Source organism: Sebastes umbrosus, chromosome 17 (assembly GCF_015220745.1).
Source record: "Sebastes umbrosus isolate fSebUmb1 chromosome 17, fSebUmb1.pri, whole genome shotgun sequence".
NCBI lineage: Eukaryota > Metazoa > Chordata > Actinopteri > Perciformes > Sebastidae > Sebastes > Sebastes umbrosus.
Genome location: NC_051285.1, coordinates 21,006,535 through 21,034,418, shown reverse-complemented (window position 1 = coordinate 21,034,418; position 27,884 = coordinate 21,006,535). Strand labels below are relative to the sequence as shown.

Sequence of the window (27,884 nt, the reverse complement as noted above, 5' to 3'; positions counted from 1 at the left end):
TTACATTTGATTATATTACACTTAATTCCCCAGATCCACTATGTTTGTACCAATCCGACAGCATCCAATCAATTTGCAGGAGAAGAACTAATGTTACGTTATTGAGCGCCAGTTGGCGCCAGTTACTCTGTTGTTACATTGGCTCAAGAGCGCATTATGACTTGTTTAGGACTCGAAACTCAAAGGTTAGGACTTGGGAATGAGTACAAAGACTTGAGACTTACTTGTGAAAAACAAATGAAAACAATGACTTGGTCCCATCTCTGTGTAGTGGGTGTTTGCTTGTATGCTGAATATGTTATCAATTCGTTTGTTTTCTCAGGCCTGACAGTAGAATGGTCGGAAAACCACCAAAAGAAGAAAATCGTCAATGTTCCGACTGACGTGTACGAGCTTGGCTGCATCCAGGATGTGGAGGATGGCATGAAGGTAATCATTTAATTTTAACTGAAGGTTCATAATGCCAAATGAATGTTGCATGTGTGCTGCAGTATACTGTGCATGCGTGCTTGAAAGCTGTATATTTCCGTCGCTTTCCAGGCTTCAGAGAAGGTCGGCTACCCCGTCATGGTGAAGGCCTCGGAGGGAGGCGGAGGAAAAGGCATCCGTAAAGTCAACTCTGCTGATGATTTCCCCAATCTCTTCAGACAGGTACGTGGAAACTCAGGCTAAAAATCCAGCTTTCAATTTGAAACACCATGCAGGACGTAACACATTATAGAATAAGGTCTGAAGCCACTTTAGAGATCCAAATGGGAAAATGTGGCTGCACCAAAGTGCGGGAAAAAGTACGGACATTTAGAACAGGATGTTTGGGCATTTTTTGGCTGCAGGGGATTTACTTTCTCTTTGGTTCTCCAGGTCCAGGCAGAAGTTCCAGGATCGCCTATTTTCGTCATGCAGCTCGCCAAGCACGCCCGCCACCTGGAGGTCCAGATCTTGGCCGATCAATATGGCAATGCCATATCCCTGTTTGGTAGAGACTGTTCTGTGCAGCGACGGCACCAGAAAATTATAGAGGAGGCTCCCGCTACCATCGCCACTTCTGATGTGTTTGAGGATATGGAAAGGGTACAACCCATCTAGCATTGTTTGTACTAGTATATAGATGATAAATGGAGATCTCACACCAACTAAGTAAATTCAGATTTATTTAACACATTTGAACCTGAGTTGTTTTCCCTCCTCAGTGTGCGGTGAAGCTGGCTAAGATGGTGGGCTACGTCAGTGCAGGTACAGTGGAGTACCTGTACAGCCAGGACGGCAGCTTCTACTTCCTGGAGCTCAACCCTCGTCTACAGGTGGAGCACCCCTGTACTGAGATGGTGGCTGACGTCAACTTGCCTGCTGCCCAACTGCAGGTCAGTCCCACCCAGACACCCCACCCTTCAGTGTTACAAAGAGCACACTTTACATCACATACTGTACAGTTTGAGTCTGGGACCGTCCTGCAGCAGACAAAGTTAGCACGCTTCAACGCTTTGCACTAGACGGGGCCCCCTGTCTCCATGACAACGGACTGCAAAAGAAGGAGGCAGGAACCCGTGTGGTAGATCTAGTGGTTGTAGCAGCACTCATCACGTGATGTGTTCAGCAGTGTTTAGGATCGTGTGTAAATAGGTCAGCGGCAGTCAAGCTGAAGGGCAGTGTTGCTGGGAAAGCTTTGTAGCCAAGCTGATTGGATGTTACTGAGGGAGTGACACACTGACTCTGGCACAAAGGATGAGGATCTTTTTTTTTTCCAGGCAACAGGACTCACTATTTGTAAGAAAGATGGTGCTTATCGGTTGTCTAGAGAACATGATGTTGACAACTGTCAGAAAGCACGCAGGGGACAACTTATGTGGTTCATTCAAAGATAATACAATCAAAGTCTATATTATGTGCTATAATGTGTTGTTTACATTTTTGGTTCAGGGCCTGTGAGCCAGTTCTATATATCTATGTACGTATGCATAAACATATTTTGTACTGATACCTAGCTGTGCATTGGCAAGAATCTGGCAAAACAATACGTATCACGATACAGGGGTAACGATTCAATATATTGCAATATATTGAAAGACTCTAAGCAAGGTGATATATTGCAATTTTTTCAAATATAATTTTAGGAAAACTGTCATAGTATAAAGAACACACCGCCATATGTATAACATCTGAGTAAAAACAGAACTAACACTATGTGAATTAGCTACTGTGAGGACCAACATCATTATACATGAATACAATGGGACTCATTGGATCCACAAGAGTCTCAGCTTTACAGTGATACCCAATTTATGTAATTCCAAGACTGTTTAGGGACTCCAGTATGCAGAAATATTAAAATACACCATTTTAGAATAGGTTAAAATAACACATTTGAACTGCACTCAAAAAAACTGCATGGTTTTTGCCCCAAACTGCATGCAAGTATCATAACGTGGGCATGTCTGTAAAGGTGATATATTGCGGGGGTTTTTTTAATCTAATTTTAGGGAAACTGTCATAGTATAAAGAACAACCCCACCATATGCATAAAATCAGAGAAAAAAAAGTTGACTTTCTTATGCAATCCGAACAGTAGGATCTGTATTTGCATTTATCACAGTCCCTGTAACATCCAACATCATAGCACTACTTTGAGAGGGCACATACACTGAGAGGGAACATTTCTTTGGAAATAAAATAAAGTATTGACTAATTAATCTTTGCTTGTAAACTATTAATTAAAAATCAATAGTGTTTTGGTGAATCAATACAGTATCATAAAACAGAATATTGTGATACTCGATATTTTCTCATCCCCCTACTAATACATCTATCTTCTGTCAGATTGCTATGGGTATTCCTCTTCAAAGGATCAAAGACATCAGGATGCTTTACGGGGTCCAGCCCTGGGGAGACTCTCCCATTGACTTTGAGGGTCTGTCGACAGCCCCCTCCCCACGGGGTCACGTCATTGCAGCACGTATCACCAGTGAAAACCCCGATGAGGTAAGCCTCACTGCGTCTCGGTACACAAAATAATTGTAATGCTGTTGTACCATAAATAAAGGCTATTGTTGTTACGTCTGGATGTTACCATTCTCTTAATGTCAAATAAGCTGGTTCAGTTCATGAGAAGGTGAAATGTGGTGCGATTGCAGGGTTTCAAGCCGAGCTCGGGAACAGTGCAAGAGCTGAATTTCCGCAGCAATAAGAACGTGTGGGGCTACTTCAGCGTCGCAGCGGCTGGAGGGCTGCACGAGTTCGCCGACTCACAGTTTGGACACTGTTTCTCTTGGGGAGAGAATCGGGAAGAAGCCATCTCGTGAGTACACAGAAAATAAAAAAAAAACATTTGTCCAATCAGAGGTTTTTATCGTTGACATATTTGGTTACGTTTTAATCTCTTTCTAGCAACATGGTGGTGGCTCTGAAGGAGCTGTCTATCAGAGGAGACTTCAGGACCACAGTGGAATACCTCATTAAGCTGCTGGAGACTGAAAGCTTTCAGCACAACACCATCGACACAGGCTGGCTGGACAGGCTCATCTCAGAGAAGATGCAGGTATGTAGAGATATTATGGAAAACTATAATGAGAAAAGATGTGTTTGATATACTGACCCATGTTATAATGTCCGTGCTGAAACCACACTACGTCTAAGTGTTGAGACCATAGACTGTATATAAAGATTGCTGACATGACGGCTCCCCAAAAATGAAGCCGAAACATCTCGATCGCCTCCTGGTGGCTGGCTGCAGTATAGGTCATTAATCCCGCCCCCTCCATGTTAGCGAATGGGACGTGGGCAGTGGCGGCTGGTCAATATAGGGCGCTAGGGCGCCAACCCCCCTGAGCCAGACAGCCACACACAAAAAAAACCATTACCACTACTACTAATAATAATAAATTATACAAATTGTCGATATTTGTGTTTAAAATATGGAATGCACCCAGTAATATGTGTAAAATATGATAGAAAATCATCTGTGCAAAATATATGGTTTTCCTGCACGTCCCCTGTCTCTCCTCCTCCTCTCTGTATTTCTGAAGTTCAGCTCTGGGGCGACTGAAAAAATTGCCCCGGGCAGGCGGGTCTACGCAGCAGCTTAGCCAATAGCTGATTCAAGCTCTGAACGATTGACATTAAATTTAGCCAATCAGCGTCCTCAAATCTGATACGAGATGGGCGATTATTTTATCGCCCGAAGCAGCTACTGATGACGTCAAGCTTTAGAACGTCTAGCCTGTGACGGGAGACTTTGACCAATCACAGGTCAGTACATTGAGAGAGAGCATTCCTATTGGCTGTGCTCCGGTCATGTGACCAGAACTCGGCGTTCCTTCACCAGATTTCACAAAAGCGGCGGCGTCACAAACTTTCTCATTTTACAGCTAAACCGTGAACTACAAGATGATTCTGAAGACATCTGAGGCGAGAAATAGTCATTAACGTAACAGAAAATGTATTCATATTTGATCAGCGCTGTCTAGTTTGACCGTTTGGTCGTAGTTCGGAGTGATTGACAGCCGGCTCTCATAGACGGTTGCTAGGCAGCAGATGCCGTTAGGAGCACCGGAGGAAACCGGAGGACACAGAGAAACATGATTTCTTTCACGTTACCTGTTTCATGTTCTACTGTTAATCTATAATAATACATCATGTATTCGTTGATTTTATTTTGTATTAATAATCTGAATCTGTAAAGTAAGTGAAGTTATTAAATCAATGTAGTGTAGTAAAAAGTACAATATAGTGGAGTAGAAGTAGAAAGTATCACAACATGGAAATATTCAAGTAAAGTACAAGTACCTCAAAATTGTACTTGAGTAAATGTACTTAGTTACTTTCCACCACTGAGTACATATTGTACTGTTATGTTTTTCTAAGCATTCTTTACTGCTCCTGTTGGAATAAAATAATTGTTGGTTATTTAACTGAAAAGTAGTAATGTGTATTTGATACCCTCACTTTTTTTGCATTAAATCATACCGGGATGTTTGCTGAAATTGATTGGATGTGGCACAGCCCTACCTAGAAACAATTCCACCAGCCGCCACTGGACGTGAGCCAAACTAAAACGTCAAAGCTTTTGACTTGAAGCTTTTTCCCTGGCTAAGAAGTAATGAGTGTATGTTGTGTGCAGGCGGAGCGTCCAGATACCATGCTGGGAATTGTGAGTGGGGCTCTTCATGTGGCAGATGTCAATCTAAGGAACAGTGTGTCCAACTTTCTGCATTCTCTGGAAAGGTAAAAAACATATGGCATGTCATATTAATCCATTCCAAGCAGTAGATACTACCGGAAAAAGAAAATAGAATAGAAAATATGAGACGCTCTTTACTCTCCGACCAGGGGCCAGGTGCTGCCAGCACACACACTACTCAACACTGTGGATGTGGAACTGATCTACGAAGGCACTAAGTACGTCCTGACAGTGACGCGCCAGTGTCCCAACTCCTACGTGGTCATCATGAACCACTCCTCCGCTGAAGTGGACGTCCATCGGCTCAGCGATGGAGGTCTTTTGATGTCTTATGATGGAAGCAGCTACACTACGTACATGAAAGAAGAGGTGGACAGGTAAGAGGCGACGAAGCTTTAGAATGACATTGAATGAAAAGATAATGAAATGAAACACATGTTTTAATTTGCTAAATAGTTGCATGGAAATATCTTGACTCCGTTAACAACTTTACAGAAACTACTTGATGCACTTAAGACTTCTGATTTCTGTTGAGACAAAGTATCTTTTTTTTTCCCCCTGCAGGTATCGCATCACAATTGGGAACAAGACCTGCGTTTTTGAAAGGGAGAACGACCCTTCGCTGCTGCGATCTCCTTCAGCAGGAAAACTGATCCAGTACACAGTCGAGGATGGCGGACATGTGTTTTCTGGCCAGTGCTACGCTGAAATAGAGGTACAGTATGTTTGTATGTTGTCCACAAGAAAGATGGAATCAGTTAAAAATTTTCACTTTAGTTTTGTTTGAGTTGTACAGATATAATCTTTGTACTTGTAAATTCCAGGTGATGAAGATGGTAATGACATTGACAGCTGCAGAGTCTGGTTGCATTCACTATGTGAAGAGGGCTGGAGCAGCACTGGAGCCTGGCTGTGTCATAGCCAAGCTGCAACTGGACGACCCAAGCAGAGTGCAACAGGTACCGTGTGTCTGACTAATGTAATCTACGCAGGTGTACTGTATGCTAGGTAGGAATTCTCATATGCCTGCTACAAAATACTATGTAAGGGCGCTTTCACAAGCCAACGTTATTCCGTTTTAATCAAACTCTGGTACGGTTCATTTGGGCAGTTGCGAACACAGTAATCGTACTTTGGTTCGGACCAAAACAACTGGTTCGAGACCGCTTGCGAAAAGTGGTCCAAGAGAACCAAAATGAAGGCTGCCTGTGCCGGCATTTGTTGAGATGACCATAAGTAAATGACAGGTTAACATGAGTGAGAGAGGATGGACCTGTACTTCCGCAGAAGTCTGATGTTTGCTCGACATCCGGGCCAAAGGCAACACACGGAATATGTTAAATAAAGTCCACAAAAATAGTGACGTCTATCAAGTCATTGGGGATAAACTGGAGGAGAAGGGATTCGAACGCACAGTAGAGCAGTGCCGAAAAACGTTGACAGCAATATGTCAAAGTCCGCGATTCCCTGCATAGAAGTGGCAGCTCTACCTTATACCTAAAAGATACCTTCACTACTTTGTACACACCTCTCAGCTAATTAATTTTTAACTTCGTCTGCTTTAATTTGTGCACTCTGAAACCGTACCAGACTAAATAGAAAACGAACCAAAAGTATCAATTTCACTCTGAGTGGGACCAGCTAAATGGACTATAACATTACTAATATTTCTTTGTTTAGTTCAAGTTTGCATTTCAAGTTAGGCCATACAGTTTAGCTTTCAGCTCTTTCTATTATGAAAAGTAACAGGCTGTCATAATGGCAGGGGTCTACATCTTCATACACACAAGATGCACTCTACTTACTCTTAGCCTATATATCAGTTGTTTGGGTGTGTGCATTTTTGTGTATGTTATGAAGTCCAAACATCAATGAGGCAGGAAATTGAGGCTGCCAACGAAGATGAAGGCTCAATTACCTCAAGGAAACGGGTGTCTGCATAAACAGTGAGGCAGACTTAGCGGTAGAGAAGGAGCCCAGTTCTGGTAAATGTCACTACTGGTTAGAAAGTAATGCCCACAGAAGAACAAAGTGTGAACTACACATGTTGGACTACTTTTTTGTACAAACATTATTCAGGATATTGTTTTCTTCAACTTGCATTTAGACAGAATACCTTGTTTATTTCAAAGTATGCACACTACTTCCTTCTAGACTACACCATGAGCACCAGCATATGCACAACAATGTTGTAAAATGTGCATAATTCTAAGTATTTGTCTTACAGGCAGAGCTGCACACCGGGCCCCTGCCTATTATCCAAGCAGTAGCTCTGAGAGGGGAGAAGCTACACAGAGTCTTCCACAACACACTGGATCACCTTGTTCACATAATGAACGGCTACTGTCTTCCCGAGCCTTTCTTCAGCACTAAAGTAAGAATTCATACACACCCGGGTACACGGCAACATCAACTATAAGCAGTTCCTTTTAAATATCTGCCCCTTGTGTCTGTCCTAGTTGAAAGAGTGCGTGGAGAGGTTGATGAAAACAATGCGCGATCCCTCTTTGCCGCTGCTGGAGCTTCAGGACATCATGACCAGCGTGTCGGGCCGCATCCCCCCCGCTGTGGAGAAGTGCATCAAGAAGGAGATGGCTCAGTATGCCAGCAACATCACCTCCGTGCTCTGCCAGTTTCCCAGCCAGCAGGTGCCCCAACACACCACGCTTACTACGCCCACAGAATTCTTCTTAAACGTACCTCGCCGATAACAGTAAAACTCCTGTTGAGCACTAAATAATAATGTTTGGTTTCCACGGTAACCCCCCAGAGAACAGAGTAATTAGTTATGTATAGATAAATATCACATTTCTAATGCTGCCACATTAGATCATCTACAAAACAGCAGTAAAAGCCCGTTATAATAATTGGGTTGTATTGGTTTCCACAGTGATTGATTTTCTTCTAAAAGTTGTGTTAGTTTGGCAGTGGGATTTCTCAACCATAGTGCACAGTAATTTTCCAGTCAGCCAGAAAAACACTCCTCCTCATGACTTTTTGTACAGTTTCTTGTGCAAACGAATCATTTCAAAATATATTTGCATATCTGCAAAAGGGTAAGCAGAATGCAAGTACTGTCTCTGTCTGTGTGTGCATAAGGAATCGTGTTTACACATATAATTGGATTCACTCAGAGTTTCTCGATGTGAAATGTAATGAGAAAATAATTTTGTCTTACAACAAGTTGCTGGATTATTTAAACACTTTTTATTATTATTTATTTATTTATTTTATTACTGTTAAAACATGCAGAATTTATGAAGAGCAAAGAAAGGCTAGTACACTGATGTGAGCTGTAGTGAAAGGGTGTTATCACACAACTCTAATGATACTCATCTCTAGTTTATTCACACATTTCACACCCAGTTAGGACCTCTTGATATAACGGGAGAAAGCTAACTGAGGGGGGTCATCAGTTAAGTCTCCACTGCTGCAAAGTTATTATAGTAATAGTAGTTTCAGTTCTAGTTTTTCCAGTTATAATACTGTATATCACAACCAATAAAAGGAGACGGCATGAATTTCCTTCAACTCTCGTGACATTGAACCACAGATATTGAACGGACTTGACATTCCAGGAGATGGCGCTACACCGCAATTGCTTCACAAATATAGTGTGAAGATCAAACATGAAACATTATGACCATTCCTAAACAGTTCTCCAACCATGTATTTTATATGTATATGTAGCTACATGCTTCAGAGACATTATGCCTGGCCCTAACAAAATGAAATTGAAAAGTCAAAACTAAAATAAAATAAAAATTCAAAACTATTATAGCCTTGCACTGCCGGATTAACTTCTTATATTGTTGATCTTTCCAGATTGCAAACATCCTGGACAGTCATGCTGCTACTCTTAACAAGAAATCCGAGAGAGAGGTCTTCTTTATGAACACACAAAGCATCGTTCAGCTTGTGCAGAAGTGAGTATGATACTTTCTATCTATCTATCTCTATATAACACATTGATCACTTGGATTTACAGTACAGCCTATGACCCAAAGTGGCAGATTGCACAGACCAGCTTGTTGAACATAATTGGTCTGGAACAACCTCCCTGGTAAACTTCAGAAGGCTCATACCATAATTTGCTGCATGACATGATCTTATTTGTAATGCTGCGTTTTTCTTTGTGTCTGACCAGACTGTGTTTGTCTCCAACAGGTATCGCAGTGGCATCAGAGGTCACATGAAGGCGGTGGTGATGGACTTGCTCAGACAGTACCTGAAAGTAGAGATCCAGTTTCAGAATGGTGAGGGACAGCACCATCAACACACTTAATAATTGGTTTCAAGGGTTCATTGTGGTGACATGTTGCCACATGCGAGAGATCATTCTGTCCACTTGGTGGAGCTCTTTCACAATAAACACCTCACCATTTGTTTTACTTTGATTCCCTCGTGCTGTATTTATCAAAGCTCTTACACCTCTTGACAGGACACTATGACAAATGTGTGTTCGCACTGCGTGAGGAAAACAAAGGCGACATGGCCAACGTGCTCAACTACATCTTCTCCCACGCTCAAGTCACCAAGAAGAACCTGCTGGTTACTATGCTCATTGTAAGTGTCCGTCCTTGCTTGAGTAGGAACTAAAGAGTTGTAAGACATCCAGTCGGTGATGTTATGTAACGTTATCACCTCCTGTGTCTAGGATCAGCTGTGTGGCCGTGATCCCACGCTGACGGACGAACTGATGGCTATCTTGACTGAACTCACCCAGCTCAGCAAGACGACCAACGCCAAGGTGGCGCTGCGTGCCCGGCAGGTCAGATGGGGATTTTGAATTTTTGTTAACAAATTTATTTAAAAAATGTGTCCCAGTTTATTTCTCCTTGCAATTCCATACTAACATGCTAAATTAGTACGCTAAAACAGTATGTGAGATTGTTTAGTATGTCCGAAACCTTAGGATGAAACCAATAGTACGCAGATTACATACTATTTCTGGTGAAATATTACAATTTGCAACGCTAGACACTACGGCCACACAAATATCCCACGATGCAATGCGGTAGTGATGACAGACATTGACGGACAGCTCTGTAACACCATTAAAGCTATTAAAGCAATTTAAGTGTAAGTATAAGATTTCACTTTGCTAGGGGTAATATAGTTTTTAAATTAGTTCAGACTTTGATTCTCACAGATGTCGTTGTGGTCACATGAGGTTGGCACCGGTTACCATGGTTACATGTCTCCAACCGGCAAGGAGGCTCTCAGAAAGTGACGACATAAATTGCAGCTCAGCGCGTCCGAAAAGATACATACTATTGTTTATTCACACAAAAGTATTTTGAATGACACCTATTGGGTATGTAGTGCATAGTATGCGATTTCGTACGCAGCGTTTGTGAATGACAGAAGCTAACAGGAAGTAAACATGGCCCCAAGCTGTTGCCTAGCAATGCAATTCCATTGAAACGGTCTGTACATCCTTTTGAAGCGGTTAAAGCTGCTTTATGTGGGATTTTCATGAAAAATACTGTCATGAGCTCCCATAACAAAGTGGAGCTACATAAGATTACAGCGTCGCATCCCCACCAGTTCACATTCATATTTGCCCTTTTTACTAACATCAAATGTAGGGATTGACTATTTGGTTAAAGTTATGAATATTATTAGGTAAGGTCAAATGTATTATAAATATGGATAGGCTCAAACTAAACCCATCTGAAGGGTTACCCGTGTTTGCAGAGATGCATTAGGTAGGGATGTTGTCAGGGTTCCTACGCAGTATGGAAAATAATTAGATTTTAGTCATTTCCAGGCCTGGATAAGTATGGAAGAAAAGAGAGTATGGAAAAAAACTTATGTTTCCAGACTGTTGCACCTATTCTGTTTTCTAAAATATAATATTCAGAATTTCTAAAAAATAAATTGATCATACAAGCAGCCAGGGCCGGCATATAGGCGAACTAGGCAACTGCACTATGGCAAGGGAGGTGAAATGTGGGCCAACTATTCATCATGAGCAAAATAGCAAAATATTTCTCTCCTCAAATGTTTTCAGGAACATTGTAGTGTACTGTTTAGCTGTAAAATGAGAAAGTATGTGACCCGGCAGCCATGTTGAGATCAGTTGAGGAAATACCAAGCACCCCCACCAGCCGGAACACAGCCAATAGGAACGCTCAGTAGGAACTCTGAAATGCCCTGTGATTGGCCAAAGTCTCCCGTCACCGGCTAGATTTATTAAAGCCTGAAAACAGAGCCATGAGGAGGTGCAGAAGTCTAGTTATCTCTCAGAGCACTTGAATTACAATATGCTGAAAGGTTATAACGGCATTTTTGCCCAATGATGCCAAAAATATAGTGCCTACTGCTACTTTAAGACGTGCTTATACAATCTGAGGAGGTGTCATCCACTACGAAGAGTCTTGAAGGTCTTCAGCATCATCAGATTCTCTTTATACCACAACAACTATATTAGTGTTAAAATTACTGCCCCAAATTCTTCAGCTCGCGCTCACATAAAACGCCATCTCAAAGGCCCAGGATGGATTTCTGTCCTTGTTGCTAATGGAGAGGTGGCATAATTGTTTTTCACCTAGATCAGCAGAATTGCATGTGCCAGGCCTGATCATTTCCTGCAAGGTGCAAGATGTTTGACAGTGGAACATCAACCATCTTTCTGTGTAGGGAATGAACAGCCACAATGGGTAAAGGCAAGTTTTCTGAAGGCTGGCTTGACAATCCCAAATATAAAGCCTGGTTGGTTAACAATTCCAGATGGGGAAAAAGAGAGCTGGATGCAAACTTTGTGTAAAATCTTGTCACAGTATCCTCCCCGAGTCACAAAGTCACAAAGTCAAATATGGTTTTAAAAATCTATCAAGAAGACTAGAAATTTGAGTCTGGAAAAGTATGGAATTTTGAAATGGAAAATACGTAGGAAACCTGTGTTATTGAACATCTACTTTTCAACATTAGACCAAAGTTTTTATCCATGATCTCCGGTGAGAGTTTCGCTATCTACTCTTTTTCATTTTTATGGGTGAAAAATTAGAATAAATAGCAAAGAGAACTGTAAAGAGACGGACACTTTTACAAACTACGAAGGGAAAAGTGTGCTATAATAACTAATCGTTTAATAATAAATAAATGAGTTGACAGTATTCCATTCATCCTTTCTACCCAGGTGTTGATAGCCTCCCACCTCCCCTCTTACGAGCTCCGACACAACCAGGTGGAGTCCATCTTCCTCTCTGCCATTGATATGTACGGACACCAATTCTGCATCGAGAACCTGCAGGTAAGCAATAAAGGAGTTGGGTTTATCCATAGACTGTATATAAGACGTGGACGATGTCACCCACTGGATTTATCTAATGCTCTTAAAATGTGAGAAAGTGTTAAAGATGACTTATTTTCCTTTTTTTGTTTTTGTTTCTAGAAACTGATCCTGTCAGAAACGTCCATCTTTGACGTTCTGCCCAACTTCTTCTACCACAGTAATCAGGTAGTCAGGATGGCTGCCCTTGAGGTGAGAGGAATAATCTCTATTTTAACCTTTTACTTCATTTGATCGAATGTTAAAATGCAGGCGATTCACATCATTATCAAACTAATATTTTCTTATCTCTAACAACCGCAGGTGTATGTCCGCAGAGCCTACATCGCCTATGAGCTCAACAGCGTTCAGCATCGGCAGCTGAGGGACAACACGTGTATAGTGGAGTTCCAGTTCATGCTTCCCACCTCGCACCCCAACAGGTATCACGCACACAAAATTCCCGCAATGCTCACATGCTGTGCATCACCTTTCCCATTGCTCCCCCCCCCTTAAACGGCACTATGGAAAGGGATGGATATTGAATTTTACATCAGTGGAAAGAGCATTTATTTGGTCATCGCACTGCCTTCTTCCTCAGAATTATCAGCATCATTCGGTGGCTCCTTCTATATTTGTATCTCCTGCCTCACAGACCACTGTGTTATTCAATTGTCTACGTGTTTGTAGCATAGGTGGAGGTGTGCTGTGGTTACACAAAACATAACACTCCAATGCCTATTACTATAAGGTAAATATCGAAGGTGCTGATGATAAATAAGTTACTTTTAAAATCAGTTTACTTCACAATCTGATGTCATCCATGGTGCCACGGTTCCCCTCCCACCTTCCCAGCTACATGTTCATTGTTCATCGTTGTTCTCCATGTAAATAATGCTCCTCATGTGCAAAAGAAGGTATTTTGAAAAAATACTTTTCTTGGTTTGTCAACAAATGTGTGAGCAAAAAAGGCTTCCAACTTCCAAGAGTCTCATGTCAGTCCCTCTTCTTTGTTAAGTCCTGGCAAAACACCAGGGTGCTTAAACTTAAGAATCCGAATAGACAAACTCTAAGTAGTACTGTGGCATTTTTTCTGTTGCATCCCACGTGTGTGATCGTGTCCGGGTTGTCTGCCTGTGAGTGTGTTCCGGTGTATTTTGCTTGTTATCGCTTCGCAGTCCAATCGTTTTTCATACGCACATTTGATTGCATGCTTGTAATTGTATGTGTGTGATAGGGTGACCAGATGAGAATGGGTGAAATTCGGGACAGTTGGGGATGGGCGTGGCCTCCAGTACATTAAACTCAGTGTCAATGAACAGTAGTAATATGAATGGCAGTATTCTTACTTGCAGACTTTGCAAAACGCTTTGTTTGGATCTCGTAAGGCAGCAATGATCCATGGGTATTTCCCTCCCGACTCCTCCTATGCGTATTTGTTTATCAACTCGTGGCACTACTGTACAAGTTCGTGGACTGTCCCGAATTTTTCAGGACGTCTGGTCACCCTTGTGTCTGAATTAACCTTGATGTTTATCTCATCACTGTGAACTAAAGACAGCATGAGTGTGTGTGAAATGAATCACCGTCTTTGTTCAGGGGGTATACCTCAGGACAAGGAGTGCCTTTAGGATCTCATAATGCATGTTGTAAAGGGAGCAGTCAGGAAGTGAAATGTGTGTTTATGTGTGTATATTCACTTTATCCTCCATTTTTACATTCATTGGATTCATTTAGATATTGATTAGGGCTGTCCCGGACACCATTTTTGGGGCTTCGATGAGAAATATTCAAACGCAGCAGGCTGACATGTTTATCTGTCTGTCTCCATCGCCCCCATTTCAATGACAGTGCCGCAGCCGCACTACTGTACGCACCTCTACACACAACAAATAGTGATATCTGTCTAAAATAATTATTCATGTTTAATATGAATAATGAATAATGTTGTGGGATTATTCCTTATTTCATGGGCTATTTGAGGATTTATACATTATTACATAAAAAAAAAAGCATTTGAATAATGATTTGGAGGTTGATTACCATGGCAACAGTCAAAGCTTCGAAGCATTCGGGTCAGCCATAATATTGATCAGTGCAAATTCATGATGTTAAAGGGGCACACACACACACATTGCTACACCTTTGACTGTCTCCCTCTCCTGATGCCTGCAACTAACCACGTTGTAATCAATGTTGTTTGATTGCAGAGGGAACATCCCCACTCTAAACAGGTATTGTAAACATTCCTTTCATTGCATAGACTAATAGTGACTAGCTAGCTGCATGGTCAAAGCAGTAATTCATGATACAATTAATTCATCTGGTGATAAAGTCAACAAATTGTTAAGTTGTGCAACTTTTTAAAAAATCTCCAAATGAAACAGATTTAGCAACTGGAATTTCGTCTGATTGAGAAACACAATGATTCTTAATCTTGCTGACAACAGCATGGCCCTTGGCATTCAGCCTCTGTGTCAAGCATTTTGTTGAGTCTGTGTGTTTGTGTCTTTGTGAAAGAGTGTTATATTCCAAACTATTGTGTGTGTACTTCAATATAGTTGAGATTTGGAATATCTTGGGATATAAAGTGGTGTAAGATAATTCAAATGACATGATGTACACCAGTGCAAAAAAATCTCCCGAACTGAAACTTGTGACTGTGACTGTCCTGCCAGGAGAATGTCTGCTCCCATCCTGGACTTTATAAAAGCTGCCGACACTAGATTACAGGAAAAGAAACCCCGGGACCTTAAAGCACAAGATAGTAAATCTAAGGATGATAACCCTGAAAAGAAAAATGCCTCCGATTCAGAGTCTGACGACAGGTTTGACACACAAAAAACATCTTGAGTGCTTTCAGCGGGTGGTAACTTCTGGGACGGCTTCTTGCAACCGAAAGGACTAACACCCAACAAAGTGAATATTTAAAGGGTCTTTCTGGTGTTTCCTTGTTCCTGTGCAAGGAATATTTTTTGGTTTAATTTGACTAACATGTGGTCTGTGTTCACAAGCAATGGTGTTCCTACTTGCTTTTTTTTCAAAAATTTGAACCTCATTCAGTTTTTAAAATAAAGAGTCTCCTACAATGAACACATAATTGTGTTCCATCTCAAACTGCCGAAAAACTGAGGGATCAAAACTGTCGTGAGGTTCTTAAAGGTGGATGGGGAAAATCTTCAGTCATTTCTAGTGGTGGGTCAGATTACCATTGTTAATCGCTCTGTGTCGACACTCTAGGATGTCATTCTCATCCAACCTAAACCACTACGGCATGCTGCACATGAACAGCGTCAACGACGTTCTGCTCGACACGTCCTTTACGCCGCCTTGTCAGCGCATGGGAGCCATGGTCGCTTTCCGCTCCTTCCAGGAGTTCACCAGGTCAGTCCCTTTTTTGTATAAAATAACTTTGATGTTTTTGATTGATAGGTGAAGATGATATTTTCAAGTGTGATTAATTGCACGTATGATTTTTTTCCTCCGCTGCAGGAACATAAACGACGTGTTGAGCTGCTTCTCTGACTCTCCTCCGTCAAGTCCGACCTTCCCGGAGGGAGGTAATCCCGTCCTGTACGGCGAAGAGGACAACAAGGTGAGGGGAAACTGATTGCTGCTCATTGACCTGTGTGACTGTCTGTGTACCTTAGAATGAAATGTGCAATTGCTTTGTCCTCCAGATCATCCTCGACGAGCCTATCCATATCCTGAATGTGGCCATTAAGACAGACAGCGACATTGATGACGACGGCCTGGCAGCCGTGTTCCGAGAGTTTACTCAGTCGAAGGTGGGAGCGGTCGACAACAAGGCCTTTGTTTCTCTTGATTTCAGCAGTGAGAGTTATTTTTATGCCTCCGCACCGCCGATGTTTTCGGGTTGTCCGTCAGTACGACCCATTCTTGTGAACGCGATATCTCAGGAACACATGGAGGGACATTCTTCAAATTTGGGAAAAAACGTCCACTTGGATTTAGGATGAACTGATTAGAATTTGGTGGTCAAAGATCAAGGTTGGTAGTGGCTAGATGGGAGATAAACGGGGGAAACTCTTGCAAGATTGTTAAAGGTTAGGCATTGATCTTGAATGGTTAAGGTTAGGATAGGTCGTCGGGTCAGCGAGTCTCGCGAGAGTTTTTGCGTGTTTTTGCCGATTGAAGATCAGATTTCGCTATTTGTGGACTCCGTTCTAGACCGTCAAGGTCAATGTGACCTCACGTCTGTCCCATTCTCGTGATATTTCAGGAACGCCTGGAGGGAATTTCTTTAAATCTGGCACAAATGTCCTTGATTCAGTGGAATCAAGGATGAACTGATTAGAATTTGGTGACCAAAGGTCAATGGTCAAGGTCATGACCTCACAAAACACATTTTTGGCCATACCTCAAGAATTCATACTCTAATTATGACAATTTCATACAAATGTTTAACAGGATACAATGATGAAGTGATGGCATTTTGGACGGACATTGATGTAAACTGCAACTTCACTGGTACAGCAGTGAGGCGGTAATTCTATCTTTTAGAAGCCTCAGAAAGATCTCATCCTGATATTTTTCCCATTCCAGAAATCTCTGCTGTTTGAACATGGCATCCGTAGGCTGACTTTCCTTGTGGCCCAGAAGGTGAGAGCCCATCCTACTTTTTTTTACAACTACCTGTCTCCACAATCAGCTGCCGTGCATGCCACCAATTCAGCAGTTCTGAATAGCATGTCTCAAATTTTTTTTTTTTAAACGAATTGTTCCGCATCTCTCTTTTTGTAATTACTAATACTTTGTTTATATATGGAATGACATGATGTGGTAATAATTTGAAATCTAGCTTATTTTTCCTGTTTGTCTCTGTATCTCTCTTTCTTGCATGCCTTTGCTTTTTGCTGCATTTATGATGACAGGATTTCAGGAAGCAAGTCAACTGTGAGGTGGACCAAAGGTTTCATGTGAGTAGAGGGAGACGAAGGAAATGAGGATGGGTGGCTCTTTGATTTGATTTATGGGACAAAGTATTAATACATTTGGTTCAAACATGCCTTACACATTAAATCCAGACAGCTAGTTGCAGTATAACGGTTATAAAATACTCTGGACCCACGTTTTAAAAATGACAAACCATCGCAACCCAATTAACAATAGGCCTTATTTATAAATCGTGAGAAGAGTTTTGTGCGTAAATGAACGTTCCTGACCATTTTTACTGCCATTTCCACATCACCTTAGACTATCTTGAATAGATAAACAGGCCATTTCGAAGAGATATATACGTTTGATAAACCACAACTTCATTTTATGCACGTGTTATTGAAAACATATACATAAATACTTTATAAATGAGACCAAATAAATGCATTTATGCAGAGTTAAGGGGCTATCTCATTCTTTTCATTTCCTCACATCAGTAAAACAAACAGAATGTACGCTAGCCTTTCATATTAGATTTAATAATTATTAATAATAGGCTCAAAGGTATACTGCAGATATATATCTTAAAAGACTAAAAAATCTCCCGCGACCCACCTTTGGGTCCCGACGCAGTCTTTGGGGAAAAACTGCTGTAGATGATCCACAGAGGGTACAAATATTCCTACATGGATTTTATCCAGCAGTGACTGCTTGATCCATTACAAGCCATGGGATTCTGCAACTCCCTGATCTCAAGAGGAAGGTTGTTCATCTCTGTTACACCAGCATAAATAAAAGAAACCTATCACAACATTGTACTGACTCAATATATGTTTGGGTTAGTTTTTAGAGCTTAAAGACATGAACTCACTGACCAGATTTTGTCACCATGAAATATCAGTTGTTTGTGCCTTGCTGTAATGTGAGCACACATTTTTCAGCATGTATAGCAAAGTATGAATTGAAACCCCTCAATCACGGCAGTTTTGCGATACGCTCCGTCGATTGTGCTGCAGTACACAGTTTGTGTTCCCAGGGTTTGACCCATTATCAACAGATCACCCACTTAGCATATGGATGATAATGACAGGGATTTAGAACAGGATTAGCTTTTGAGAAAATGCCCCGTTCTTTTCGCTTTCCGCTGTCATTTTCTTTTACAATGGGCTTTGATTTTTCTTTTGATGGCACCACAGTCTCTGATGAGAGCTAATCACGACGACTCGCGTCACCGTCATTATGCAGCCCTTGATACACGGAGGGGTTTTTCAGTACCCTGCACTATTCTGCACGCTCATCGTAACTATATTGTAAAATATGTTGTGTAATCACAGTGTCAAATCATGGCCAGTGTGTATGTGTGTACTATTCCAGTCCCCTTGTTATTGTGTAGGCTGCGAGCCGATGAGAGCATCCCCAATCGGTCTGGCATTGTTTTGGCAAGTGGGACACTTCATCTGATAGCGTCAAACAGGGCTACCGCCGCGCATTATTCAGAGGATCAAATGTCTCTGAAAAAAGGAAATGTTTTATTCATTAGCGTAGTGAGTGGTGCTATATATATACACACAGCCCTATTACCATTATTATGTGAGCTCGCTGTCTGAGTGAATACACAGTGATTCCCTGATAGATAAATGACATGTAGAACAAGGTCCTGATCATCACTGCATAATACTCCATACTTACCGTCGTAGCAAAGCCCAGCTTAGCTTATTGTCGCCTGCTGTGATTACTGTAGGTTTCTAGTTAGTACATGTCTAACTGATTTTGTATTCTTAACATTTCTGTGCTTACAAGCATGTTTTTTTCTGTTATACAGACATTATTGATTTATTTTGTTCTTTCTATTTGTGTCTCATTATCTTCCACACAGAGGGAATTCCCCAAATTTTTCACATTCCGTGCGAGAGACAAGGTGGGTGTCTACATATTACAAACCATGTGTCAAATCATCACTTTTAACTTTTAAATGTTTTCTTAAAGTAACAGTTTGTAACATTTCAAGGGGATCTATTAGCAAAAATGGAATATAATATTCATAACTATGTCTTCATGAGTGTATAAACACCTGAAATTGAGAATCGTTGTGTTTTCGTTAGCTTAGAATGAGCCTTTCATATCTACATAGGGAGCGTGTCCTCTTCATGGAGCCCGCAATGTTGCTCCGCCATGTTTCTACACTAGCCCAGAATGGACAAAGCAAACACTGGCTCTAGAGAGAGCCTTTTCGTATTTTTACGTTACCTGAAGGCAACCGTAGTTCTCGGAAACGCTCGTGAAACTGCAGTAACGTGAGCCACAGAGTGCCAAACTGTGGTACCGCCAGCCACCGTCTGACTACTCCAAAAGTAGTCTTATTATGGTAACGATGGCCTCTGAGCGAGGGGAACGACGTTACCACGGTTTTGCACTCTGCGGCTCACATTATCGCAGTCTTGGAAAGGTAGGAGTGAGCGGAGGGGTACTCAGTTGGATGCAATCTGCAACCACATCACTAGATGCCGCCAAATCCCGCACACTGTACCTTTTAATGGCCAAATTGGTGTTTGCTCATGTAGAAATGACCGCATCTTGAAAAGATGAAGGGATATATGTATGCATCAGATTATTGTGACATTGCAAATTAACCTACAAATTTCAAAATAAAACAGTTTGACTTTCCTTTGTCTGGGAGACCGGTTCAAAACTGTGTTGTGGTTATAGGAAACAACTTTCCACCCCCCTGGCAGCCCTGAATTTCACTCTATCACAATCAGCGATGGCTCTTCCTCTCCGTTACCCCTGATAGTTTCACCACAATGACACCACCAAAACTCATTAAAGTAATGAACTCTTTAATTATGTCTCCCATTTAAGAGAAATGACACCCATTAGCAAGCTTTCTGAGATGGAGATTGCCCATAATTTCATTTACTTAATACAGCGTGCGGCTCACAGGCATCTTTTTTTTTTTTACTCTTACATCAACTCCTGAAATTGCCAATTTGAACTACTTCTGTTAATGGAGGAGATGATGGCAGGGACGCCTAAAACTTTTAAAGGGAAAAAAAAGTTCAGGAAAGTCTTTGAGTATTTAAAATGTTTGTGATTGTGCCGGTTTCTCAATAGTTTGAGGAGGACAGGATCTACCGTCATTTGGAGCCGGCACTAGCTTTCCAGTTGGAGCTCAACCGCATGCGCAATTTTGCCCTCTCCGCCATCCCATGTGCCAACCACAAGATGCACTTGTACCTGGGTGCGGCCCGTGTGGAGGTGGGCATAGAGGTGACGGACTACCGCTTCTTTGTGCGAGCCATTATCCGCCACTCCGATCTGGTCACAAAGGTGAGACAAGGGAGGCACAACCTTTGCACTTTTCCGAGGTTTTGGATTCTCAAACACAATTCTTTAAGTCCTTTTGTTGGATTTTACATATTAAACGTCTGTTTTTTTTTATCTGTTCCTTCACTAGGAGGCCTCTTTTGAATACCTTCACAATGAGGCAGAGCGTCTACTGCTGGAAGCCATGGATGAGCTGGAGGTGGCTTTCAACAACACGACCGTACGAACCGACTGCAACCACATCTTCCTCAATTTTGTCCCCACAGTCATCATGGACCCATCAAAGGTTTGTGAAACTATCACACACTCTCACACACACACACACACATATCTCTGATACAGCTCACAGTGTTATTAATGAGTTTGCCTCCTCTACCAACTCCAGATCGAGGAGTCCGTGCGCTCCATGGTGATGCGCTACGGCAGCCGTCTGTGGAAGCTGCGCGTCCTTCAGGCCGAGCTGAAAATCAACATCCGCCTCACCCCGACGGGAAAGCAAATCCCCATCCGCCTCTTCCTCACCAATGAATCGGGCTACTACCTGGACATCAGCCTGTACAAGGAGGTCACTGACTCCCGAACGGGACAGGTGGGGCCCAAAGACCGACAGGTGGGGCACTCACACATTTTCCATCTCACCTGCTTTATTGTCCGGTCGCTGGCAAAAGGGCTTCAGCTCCCAGAATGCAATTTGACAACCTCTCTTGTAAAGTTAAAGATGGGGTTGGTCTTTTTTTTTTATACAGTAGAATATAAACATTCTGGCTTTATTGAGTTGAAATAAAGATCCAGTATGGTGTCGTGCCCTTAGCCAGGTGGACAATTCTTTCAGCAGTATCCTTTTACCTCGCAGCTGATCAGGTAAGTTACCCTTCATCCAGCCATTCATCAACCATCCATAATAGTGAATGGGAGAGTCATTGAGTCTAAACACGGTTGAGGAACAAAACCTGCTGCATTTCTTGCATCATTTATAAAAATGATTGAACTTCACTTTATAATCTAGTTGCAAGATAATGTGGGTGTTAAGCCCCGTTTCGACTTCAGGAACTTTACCCCGGAACTAGTAACCTTTTGAGGAACTCATTGCGTTTTAACCGCAGAAACCAGGGTCTAAATTAATTTCCAGGGACATTTTCCGGAGACTTTTTACCCCCCCAAAAAAACCTTTTAGTTTCTTGAAAAGTAGTCCCGGGACAAAAATTACCAGGAAGTTCTGGGTGGAAACAGGGCTTTAGTTTGGAGTTGGATGCTTTTGGCATACAAAGACATGCTGCTGATCCTTTTTTATGGGGTTGTGGGCCTAATTCAGCAAAACATCTGATTGGACGGGCCTGCATCAAACATACCTGCACTTAACAACATTGTAGCACAAGTGAATGTTTCTGTCTGTCTGATGGCCCTGATAACGTATGATGACAAAGCCTGATGTCCTCTCTAGGCGGTTACCACTTCCTGTGTGTACATTGCTCTTTAACATCTGAGTTGTGCTTCTGTGTGAATGTGTTCATAGTGTATAGAATTAGTTTTTTTTTTGTTGCATCATATACTTTGTATTGGTTAATGCTGTAGCAGTGGGTATGACCTACGCTCATTATCATCATCATTCTCAAATCCATGATGTTTTGGCAAGGTTGCAGAAGATGTCAGTATATCTATAAAGTGACTCTGTCTTTGTCCCTCTTGGCTCAGATCATGTTCCAAGCTTACGGAGACAAGCAGGGTCCGCTGCACGGCATGCTCATCAACACCCCCTACGTGACCAAGGACCTGCTGCAGTCAAAGCGCTTCCAGGCGCAGTCTCTGGGCACCACCTATGTCTATGACTTTCCAGAGATGTTCAGACAGGTACAATACAGAAACTAATATCTCACATCTTGGCCATTGGGCTTAGATTGGCCAAATAATGTTGATGGAATAACTTTATTCTGATTTTTTTTCTATGCAGGCTCTGAAAAAGCTGTGGCACTCTTACCAGACCTTCGCCCACTTACCCAAGTGCCCTCTTCCTAATGAGCTGCTCACCTTCACAGAGCTGGTTCTTGACGCCCAAGGTCAGCTGGTGCAGATGAACAGGCTGCCAGGGGGCAACGAGGTCAGTCTTTTTACTTTGATTTCTTTATTTTATTTAAAGTTGCAACTGATAACATTTAGCCACTAGATGTCACATTTTTCCTCCACCCGTTCCATTGCGTTCCCTTCACAACAAGTGGTTGCGAGTTCGGTAAACTATTACTACATACTAATACTATTGGCTCACAAGCTGTACTAGAAGTGGGAACCAAACGTCAGATATCTTCCACAGAGATAACCAAAACATTCATTTTGGACCCACCAACATTTTTTAAATGTTTAATTCACATTCATAATACAATTATATTCTTTTTTGGAAAAGCCATTATTATTATTTTTTTGTATTATTTGTCTACATAAAAATGTTATCAATATAACCTTTGACCTTTATTTTACCAGATAAAATCCACTGAGAAAAAAATTATTTCACGACGGCGATCTGGCCAAGAAGGCAGTGAAGTTAAAAGTCGAATGCATGTCGATTTCATACATACAATAAAACAAAAACAAAAACCAAACAATACATTACCGAGTAAAAACTGTCCACTCATCAACAGAAGAGGTTAGATAGTCACAGAAACTGTATGATATATATATATATATATATATATATATATATATATATATATAGACAATAAGGCAACAACAATTTTGATGCGTTTTTGCAAGAACAGTTTGTGATTTAAAACTTCTGATAACTTTTGTTTTCAACTGGCTAGCGAGATGAGGGACTCCAGGTTGAGCCTAGCCTGAAGATCATTCCAGGACCAAGGCCCATACTAAAATAGATTTCTCTTTACATGAATACAGTCATGCTTTTACATGACCTTTTTCTTTGTCTCTCTACCTCCTCTTTTTAGATGTGCAATTTCCCTTTCACTCTGTAGGTGTCTCTGTGTTTCTTTGGCTGTGTTCTCGAGTGCTTTTTAAATACTTTATTGTTTTATGGCAATGATTAATGCATCATTGAAAGTGCATTAAGACAAAATAGCTATGTCTAGTAATTCTATTTATGCCAAGGATAAAATGCTACAATTAAATAAATATAGAGTATTCACAGTATATTTATGGGACATTATATTTATGAAGTATTTAGTGTGTTGAAGTGCCTCTGTTCTGTCTATACAGATTGGCATGGTGGCATGGCGGATGACTCTGCGCACGCCAGAATACCCAGCGGGACGCGAGATCATCGTCATAAGCAACGACATCACGCACAAGATCGGCTCGTTTGGGCCGCAGGAGGACGTCTTGTTCCTGCGGGCCTCCGAGATGGCCCGAGAGAGCCGCATCCCCCGGATCTACATTGCAGCAAACAGCGGCGCCCGCATCGGGCTGGCGGAGGAAATCAGGCACATGTTCCACGTGGCCTGGCAAGATCCAGCTGATCCGTATAAGGTCAGTCACACAGTATTTTATTTGTGGGTGTTTATTTATTTGTATATACCGCATATATTAGTGTATTTCTTTATCATGGTATTTGATTATCTTATCCCTGTTTTTGTGGTTTGCATCTGTACCGTTGTCTTTCATAACTAAGCAGTCGTTGCTATATCTCCCTACAGGGTTTCAAGTATCTCTACCTCACACCTCAGGATTACAAGAAAGTTTCAGCCCTGAACTCTGTGCATTGCGAACACGTGGAGGATGAGGGAGAATCCAGGTACATCTTTTTTTTTATCACACCTTAGTGTCTAACTTTGTATGTGAGGAAATTAATCTACAAGATGCTGTAGTATCAGTCAAGTATGCACGTCTTCACGGTTTAAAGCTCATGAGACTACAACAGAGAGGTGACGATGGAAGGGGAAAGCTATTGGAGCGTCACGTCTGGCTTTTGAGTTAATACGTGTGTTGCCATGCAGGTACAAGATCACTGACATCATTGGAAAAGATGAAGGGCTGGGCGTGGAGAACCTGAAAGGGTCTGGGATGATTGCTGGAGAATCCTCTCTGGCTTACGATGAGATCATCACCATGAACCTGGTAAGACTGAAGTGGCCGCACTTGTGCACAACAAGCACCACGCATACATGTGTAGCCTCCTCCTCCTCCTTAGCCTGGAGCTGCGCGAGAACAAAGACTCGCTCGACACAAAGAGTCGTGATTGGCTTGCAAGCCTTGACGTGATTGTCTTGACCTACAGGTCACATGCAGAGCCATAGGGATCGGGGCCTATCTGGTGAGGCTCGGACAGAGAACCATTCAAGTGGACAACTCTCACATTATCCTCACTGGAGCTGGAGCACTCAACAAGGTAAAATAAATGATCTACTATGTAAATGCGTAATTTCAGTACAACACAAAAACTGTTTTTTTTTAATTGAAAACAATGATGCCATTGTGTGATTGTGTGCACTGAAACACTGAATAAGCACCAAATGTGTTCTCTCTCTAAATTCACACAATTTGCATTTTAATGAGGAATTCACTATAAATACTCATTAGCTCTCTATTAAGTTTTTCAGCTAATATGGGAGTAAGAGCAAACAGATCCGGAAGGGAGCTGTGTGTGTTTTTTTAGGACTGTCAAAATTAACGCGATAATAACGCAAAATTTGCCACTAATTTCTTTAACGCATTAACACAACTTGCGATATTAAATAAAGCTCTTAAAAATCCAAGGGCCCGCCGACCTTTCGGAGGTTGTAGCGGACTCAGTTTTCAAGCTATAGTGAATGCACTGGCATCATATGAAATTAAAAAACCTAAGGAATCCATTGGTACCAACCATGTCATACTTGCATGTCGCAAAGGAGGCTAAATAACGCTCCAAACTTGCGCTAAATTTTAGTGAGGAAAAACTGGCATGGCCTTTTTCAAAGGGGTCCCTTGACCTCTGACCTCAAGATATGTGAATGAAAATGGGTTCTATAGGTACCCACGAGTCTCCCCTTTACAGACATGCCCACTTTATGATAATCACATGCAGTTTTAGGCAAGTCATAGTTAAGTCAGCACACTGACAGTTGTTGTTGCCTGTTGGGCTTGAGTTTGTTATGATTTGAACATATTTTTATGCTAAATGTAGTACCTGTGAGGGTTTCTGGACAATATTTGTCATTGTTTTGTGTTGCTAATTGATTTCCAATAATAAATATATACATACATTTGCATAAAACAAGCATATTTACCCACTCCCATGTTGATAAGGGTATTAAATACTTGACAAATCCCCCTTTAAGGTACATTTTGAACAGATAAAAAATTAGTGATTAATCGTGCTTAACTATGGACAATCATGCGATTAAATATTTGAATCGATTGACAACCCTAGTGTTTATATATATCAAAGAAAAGAAATTAGAAAAATGTACTTTGGTGCAGTTTCAACTCGGCGATCAAGCCTCCTTTCCGACTCCTCCTGTTCTACTAGGATTCCCCCCTCCGATCCCAGCCACAGGCCCGCCTGCCACTCATGAGCGGAATAATTGAAAGCGAACCATGAAGTTGTATTTGCATAGAAATAGAGCGACATGCCGGAGGCTGCGGCGCAGGACACCCATATCATTTGTTTTTAATCAAAAACGAAAAGTTTTTGCTGAGGCAGATTGTTTTCTGCGCGCAGTTGATTGGTGTGTGTGTGTGTGGATGCACGTGTGTGTGTCACGCTTCACCACCCTCCTCTTGTCTTGGCTTTCCATTCTCCGTCCTTGTCAGTGAATTAAGATGACTCCATTTCAAATTTGATGACAGATCGCGAACATGACAGATCATGCAAATGGCCCCATGATGGCACACCTATTTGCTGGGAGCTCCAATTGTTTTTTAGATGGCCCCGCTGTTTAGCTCTATTTGGGAGTGGTAATGTTTTCTGACAAGTGTCAACAATGCGCAGGTGATGTATTGCAGTATATCATTTGTCTACAATTGATTGCGTTTTAAAATAGCACTGATTTTACTAGAAACACGTGCTAGAAATAGGATAGTTTTGTCTGCCTGTTTATCATGTGGTTTCCTGGTTATTAACTGAGACTTAATGGAGAGCAGGAGGCTGCCACCCAGAGATCATCATTCCATTAGCTGCTGGAAAGCTCTCATATTTTCATGGGGAGTGGATAGTAACTACGAGCGTAAATACCCCAGTGAGCTGTTACATCCAGTTGGCCCCTCATTTTCTTCCTCCCAGTCATCTCCCTCTGTTCCTCCTCCTCCTCCTCCTCCTCCTCCATCCCCTCCTCTCTGCTGTGGAATCTTAATGAAGCCGGCGATGGCCGGAGGCACCGGGGGTTTTGTGTATGTCAAGGTGACTGCAATGTTTCTCGGGGCCGCTGGCTTTCCTGACAGCTTTAGGAGAGCGCCCTAGATTTGTAGCCAGATACATAACCATTAATGGTAATAAAGAAAGTAAATGATGGCTGAAAAGGTGAGAGCCGAGGGTAGGGATTGAGCTCCTCTCTGATTTTTATGGAACCATGTCAGGGCCCTGCCACCTGTTCTAGGCTGCTTATGAAAATAGGGTGGGCTGGGGGAGTGAGATTTTATGGCTTCCGGTTGGCATAGGGGGCAGTTTGGCAGGTAAAAAGTCGTTTGGTGGCTTCCATATCACCCTTATACAAGAGAAACATCTATCACAACTGGAAGATGAGGGATATAGATTCAGAATACACATGACAACAAAAAGGGATGTAAGCCTTTTGAATTAATTGAGTGTTTCTTGGATGAGAAAGGGCATGTGGTAATTCACTCTGGATGTTAGAAAATTGGACACGTGCTGCCACCCACCTGTGACCGCCGTGGTAGAGGGATTTCTGGCTGCTGATCACCTGTATTGACGAGGCAGTGGGGCATGTAATGCAAGGCCCCATGCTGTTAAGCCCCGTTTTCACCGCAGGAACTTTGCCCCAGAACCTTTTGAGGAGCCCATTGCGTTTCGACCGCAGGGACCAGGTTCTAAATTAAATTTCGGGGACATTTTACGGGGCCTTGTTACCCCGAAAAAAGGCCCTGTTAAGGAGGTAGTACTTTCTTAAAGTATGAAACTAGTTGTTTGCACTGTCCCCCCTTGCTACTGTAATTTCCCCGCTGTGGTACTAATAAAGGATTATCTCATTTTATCTGACTTTCCGGGTGGAGTTTGCAGGGATGACCTTCGCTGATTGTTATAACACACACACTGCTTCAATGGCTTCAACTCCT

The 27,884-nt window shown here is 42.0% G+C and overlaps 1 protein-coding gene across 14 annotated transcripts in view; it reads left to right on the top strand.

Moving 5' to 3' along the window:
• acaca (acetyl-CoA carboxylase alpha) overlaps positions 1–27,884 on the top strand; it is a 45,924-nt gene that overhangs the window by 5,721 nt on the left and 12,319 nt on the right. Inside the window, exons 8-44 of one of the 14 annotated variants that reach the window (XM_037748043.1) lie at positions 323–429; positions 541–651; positions 862–1,071; positions 1,191–1,361; positions 2,815–2,976; positions 3,129–3,292; positions 3,382–3,532; positions 5,114–5,217; positions 5,323–5,550; positions 5,738–5,888; positions 5,998–6,132; positions 7,401–7,547; positions 7,633–7,821; positions 8,999–9,099; positions 9,341–9,429; positions 9,615–9,739; positions 9,831–9,944; positions 12,318–12,431; positions 12,573–12,662; positions 12,774–12,892; positions 14,660–14,683; positions 15,128–15,277; positions 15,690–15,833; positions 15,942–16,044; positions 16,130–16,237; positions 17,016–17,072; positions 17,345–17,389; positions 19,225–19,266; positions 20,460–20,675; positions 20,803–20,958; positions 21,058–21,261; positions 22,365–22,520; positions 22,621–22,767; positions 23,874–24,143; positions 24,311–24,408; positions 24,611–24,731; positions 24,892–25,002. In XM_037748043.1, coding sequence (XP_037603971.1) covers positions 323–429; positions 541–651; positions 862–1,071; positions 1,191–1,361; positions 2,815–2,976; positions 3,129–3,292; positions 3,382–3,532; positions 5,114–5,217; positions 5,323–5,550; positions 5,738–5,888; positions 5,998–6,132; positions 7,401–7,547; positions 7,633–7,821; positions 8,999–9,099; positions 9,341–9,429; positions 9,615–9,739; positions 9,831–9,944; positions 12,318–12,431; positions 12,573–12,662; positions 12,774–12,892; positions 14,660–14,683; positions 15,128–15,277; positions 15,690–15,833; positions 15,942–16,044; positions 16,130–16,237; positions 17,016–17,072; positions 17,345–17,389; positions 19,225–19,266; positions 20,460–20,675; positions 20,803–20,958; positions 21,058–21,261; positions 22,365–22,520; positions 22,621–22,767; positions 23,874–24,143; positions 24,311–24,408; positions 24,611–24,731; positions 24,892–25,002 — 4,934 coding nt within the window. Of the gene's footprint in view, positions 1–322; positions 430–540; positions 652–861; positions 1,072–1,190; positions 1,362–2,814; positions 2,977–3,128; positions 3,293–3,381; positions 3,533–5,113; positions 5,218–5,322; positions 5,551–5,737; positions 5,889–5,997; positions 6,133–7,400; positions 7,548–7,632; positions 7,822–8,998; positions 9,100–9,340; positions 9,430–9,614; positions 9,740–9,830; positions 9,945–12,317; positions 12,432–12,572; positions 12,663–12,773; positions 12,893–14,659; positions 14,684–15,127; positions 15,278–15,689; positions 15,834–15,941; positions 16,045–16,129; positions 16,238–17,015; positions 17,073–17,344; positions 17,390–19,224; positions 19,267–20,459; positions 20,676–20,802; positions 20,959–21,057; positions 21,283–22,358; positions 22,521–22,620; positions 22,768–23,873; positions 24,144–24,310; positions 24,409–24,610; positions 24,732–24,891; positions 25,003–27,884 lie in introns of all 14 variants that reach the window. The other 13 variants (XM_037748041.1, XM_037748042.1, XM_037748046.1 and 10 more) reach the window with 13 other exon arrangements.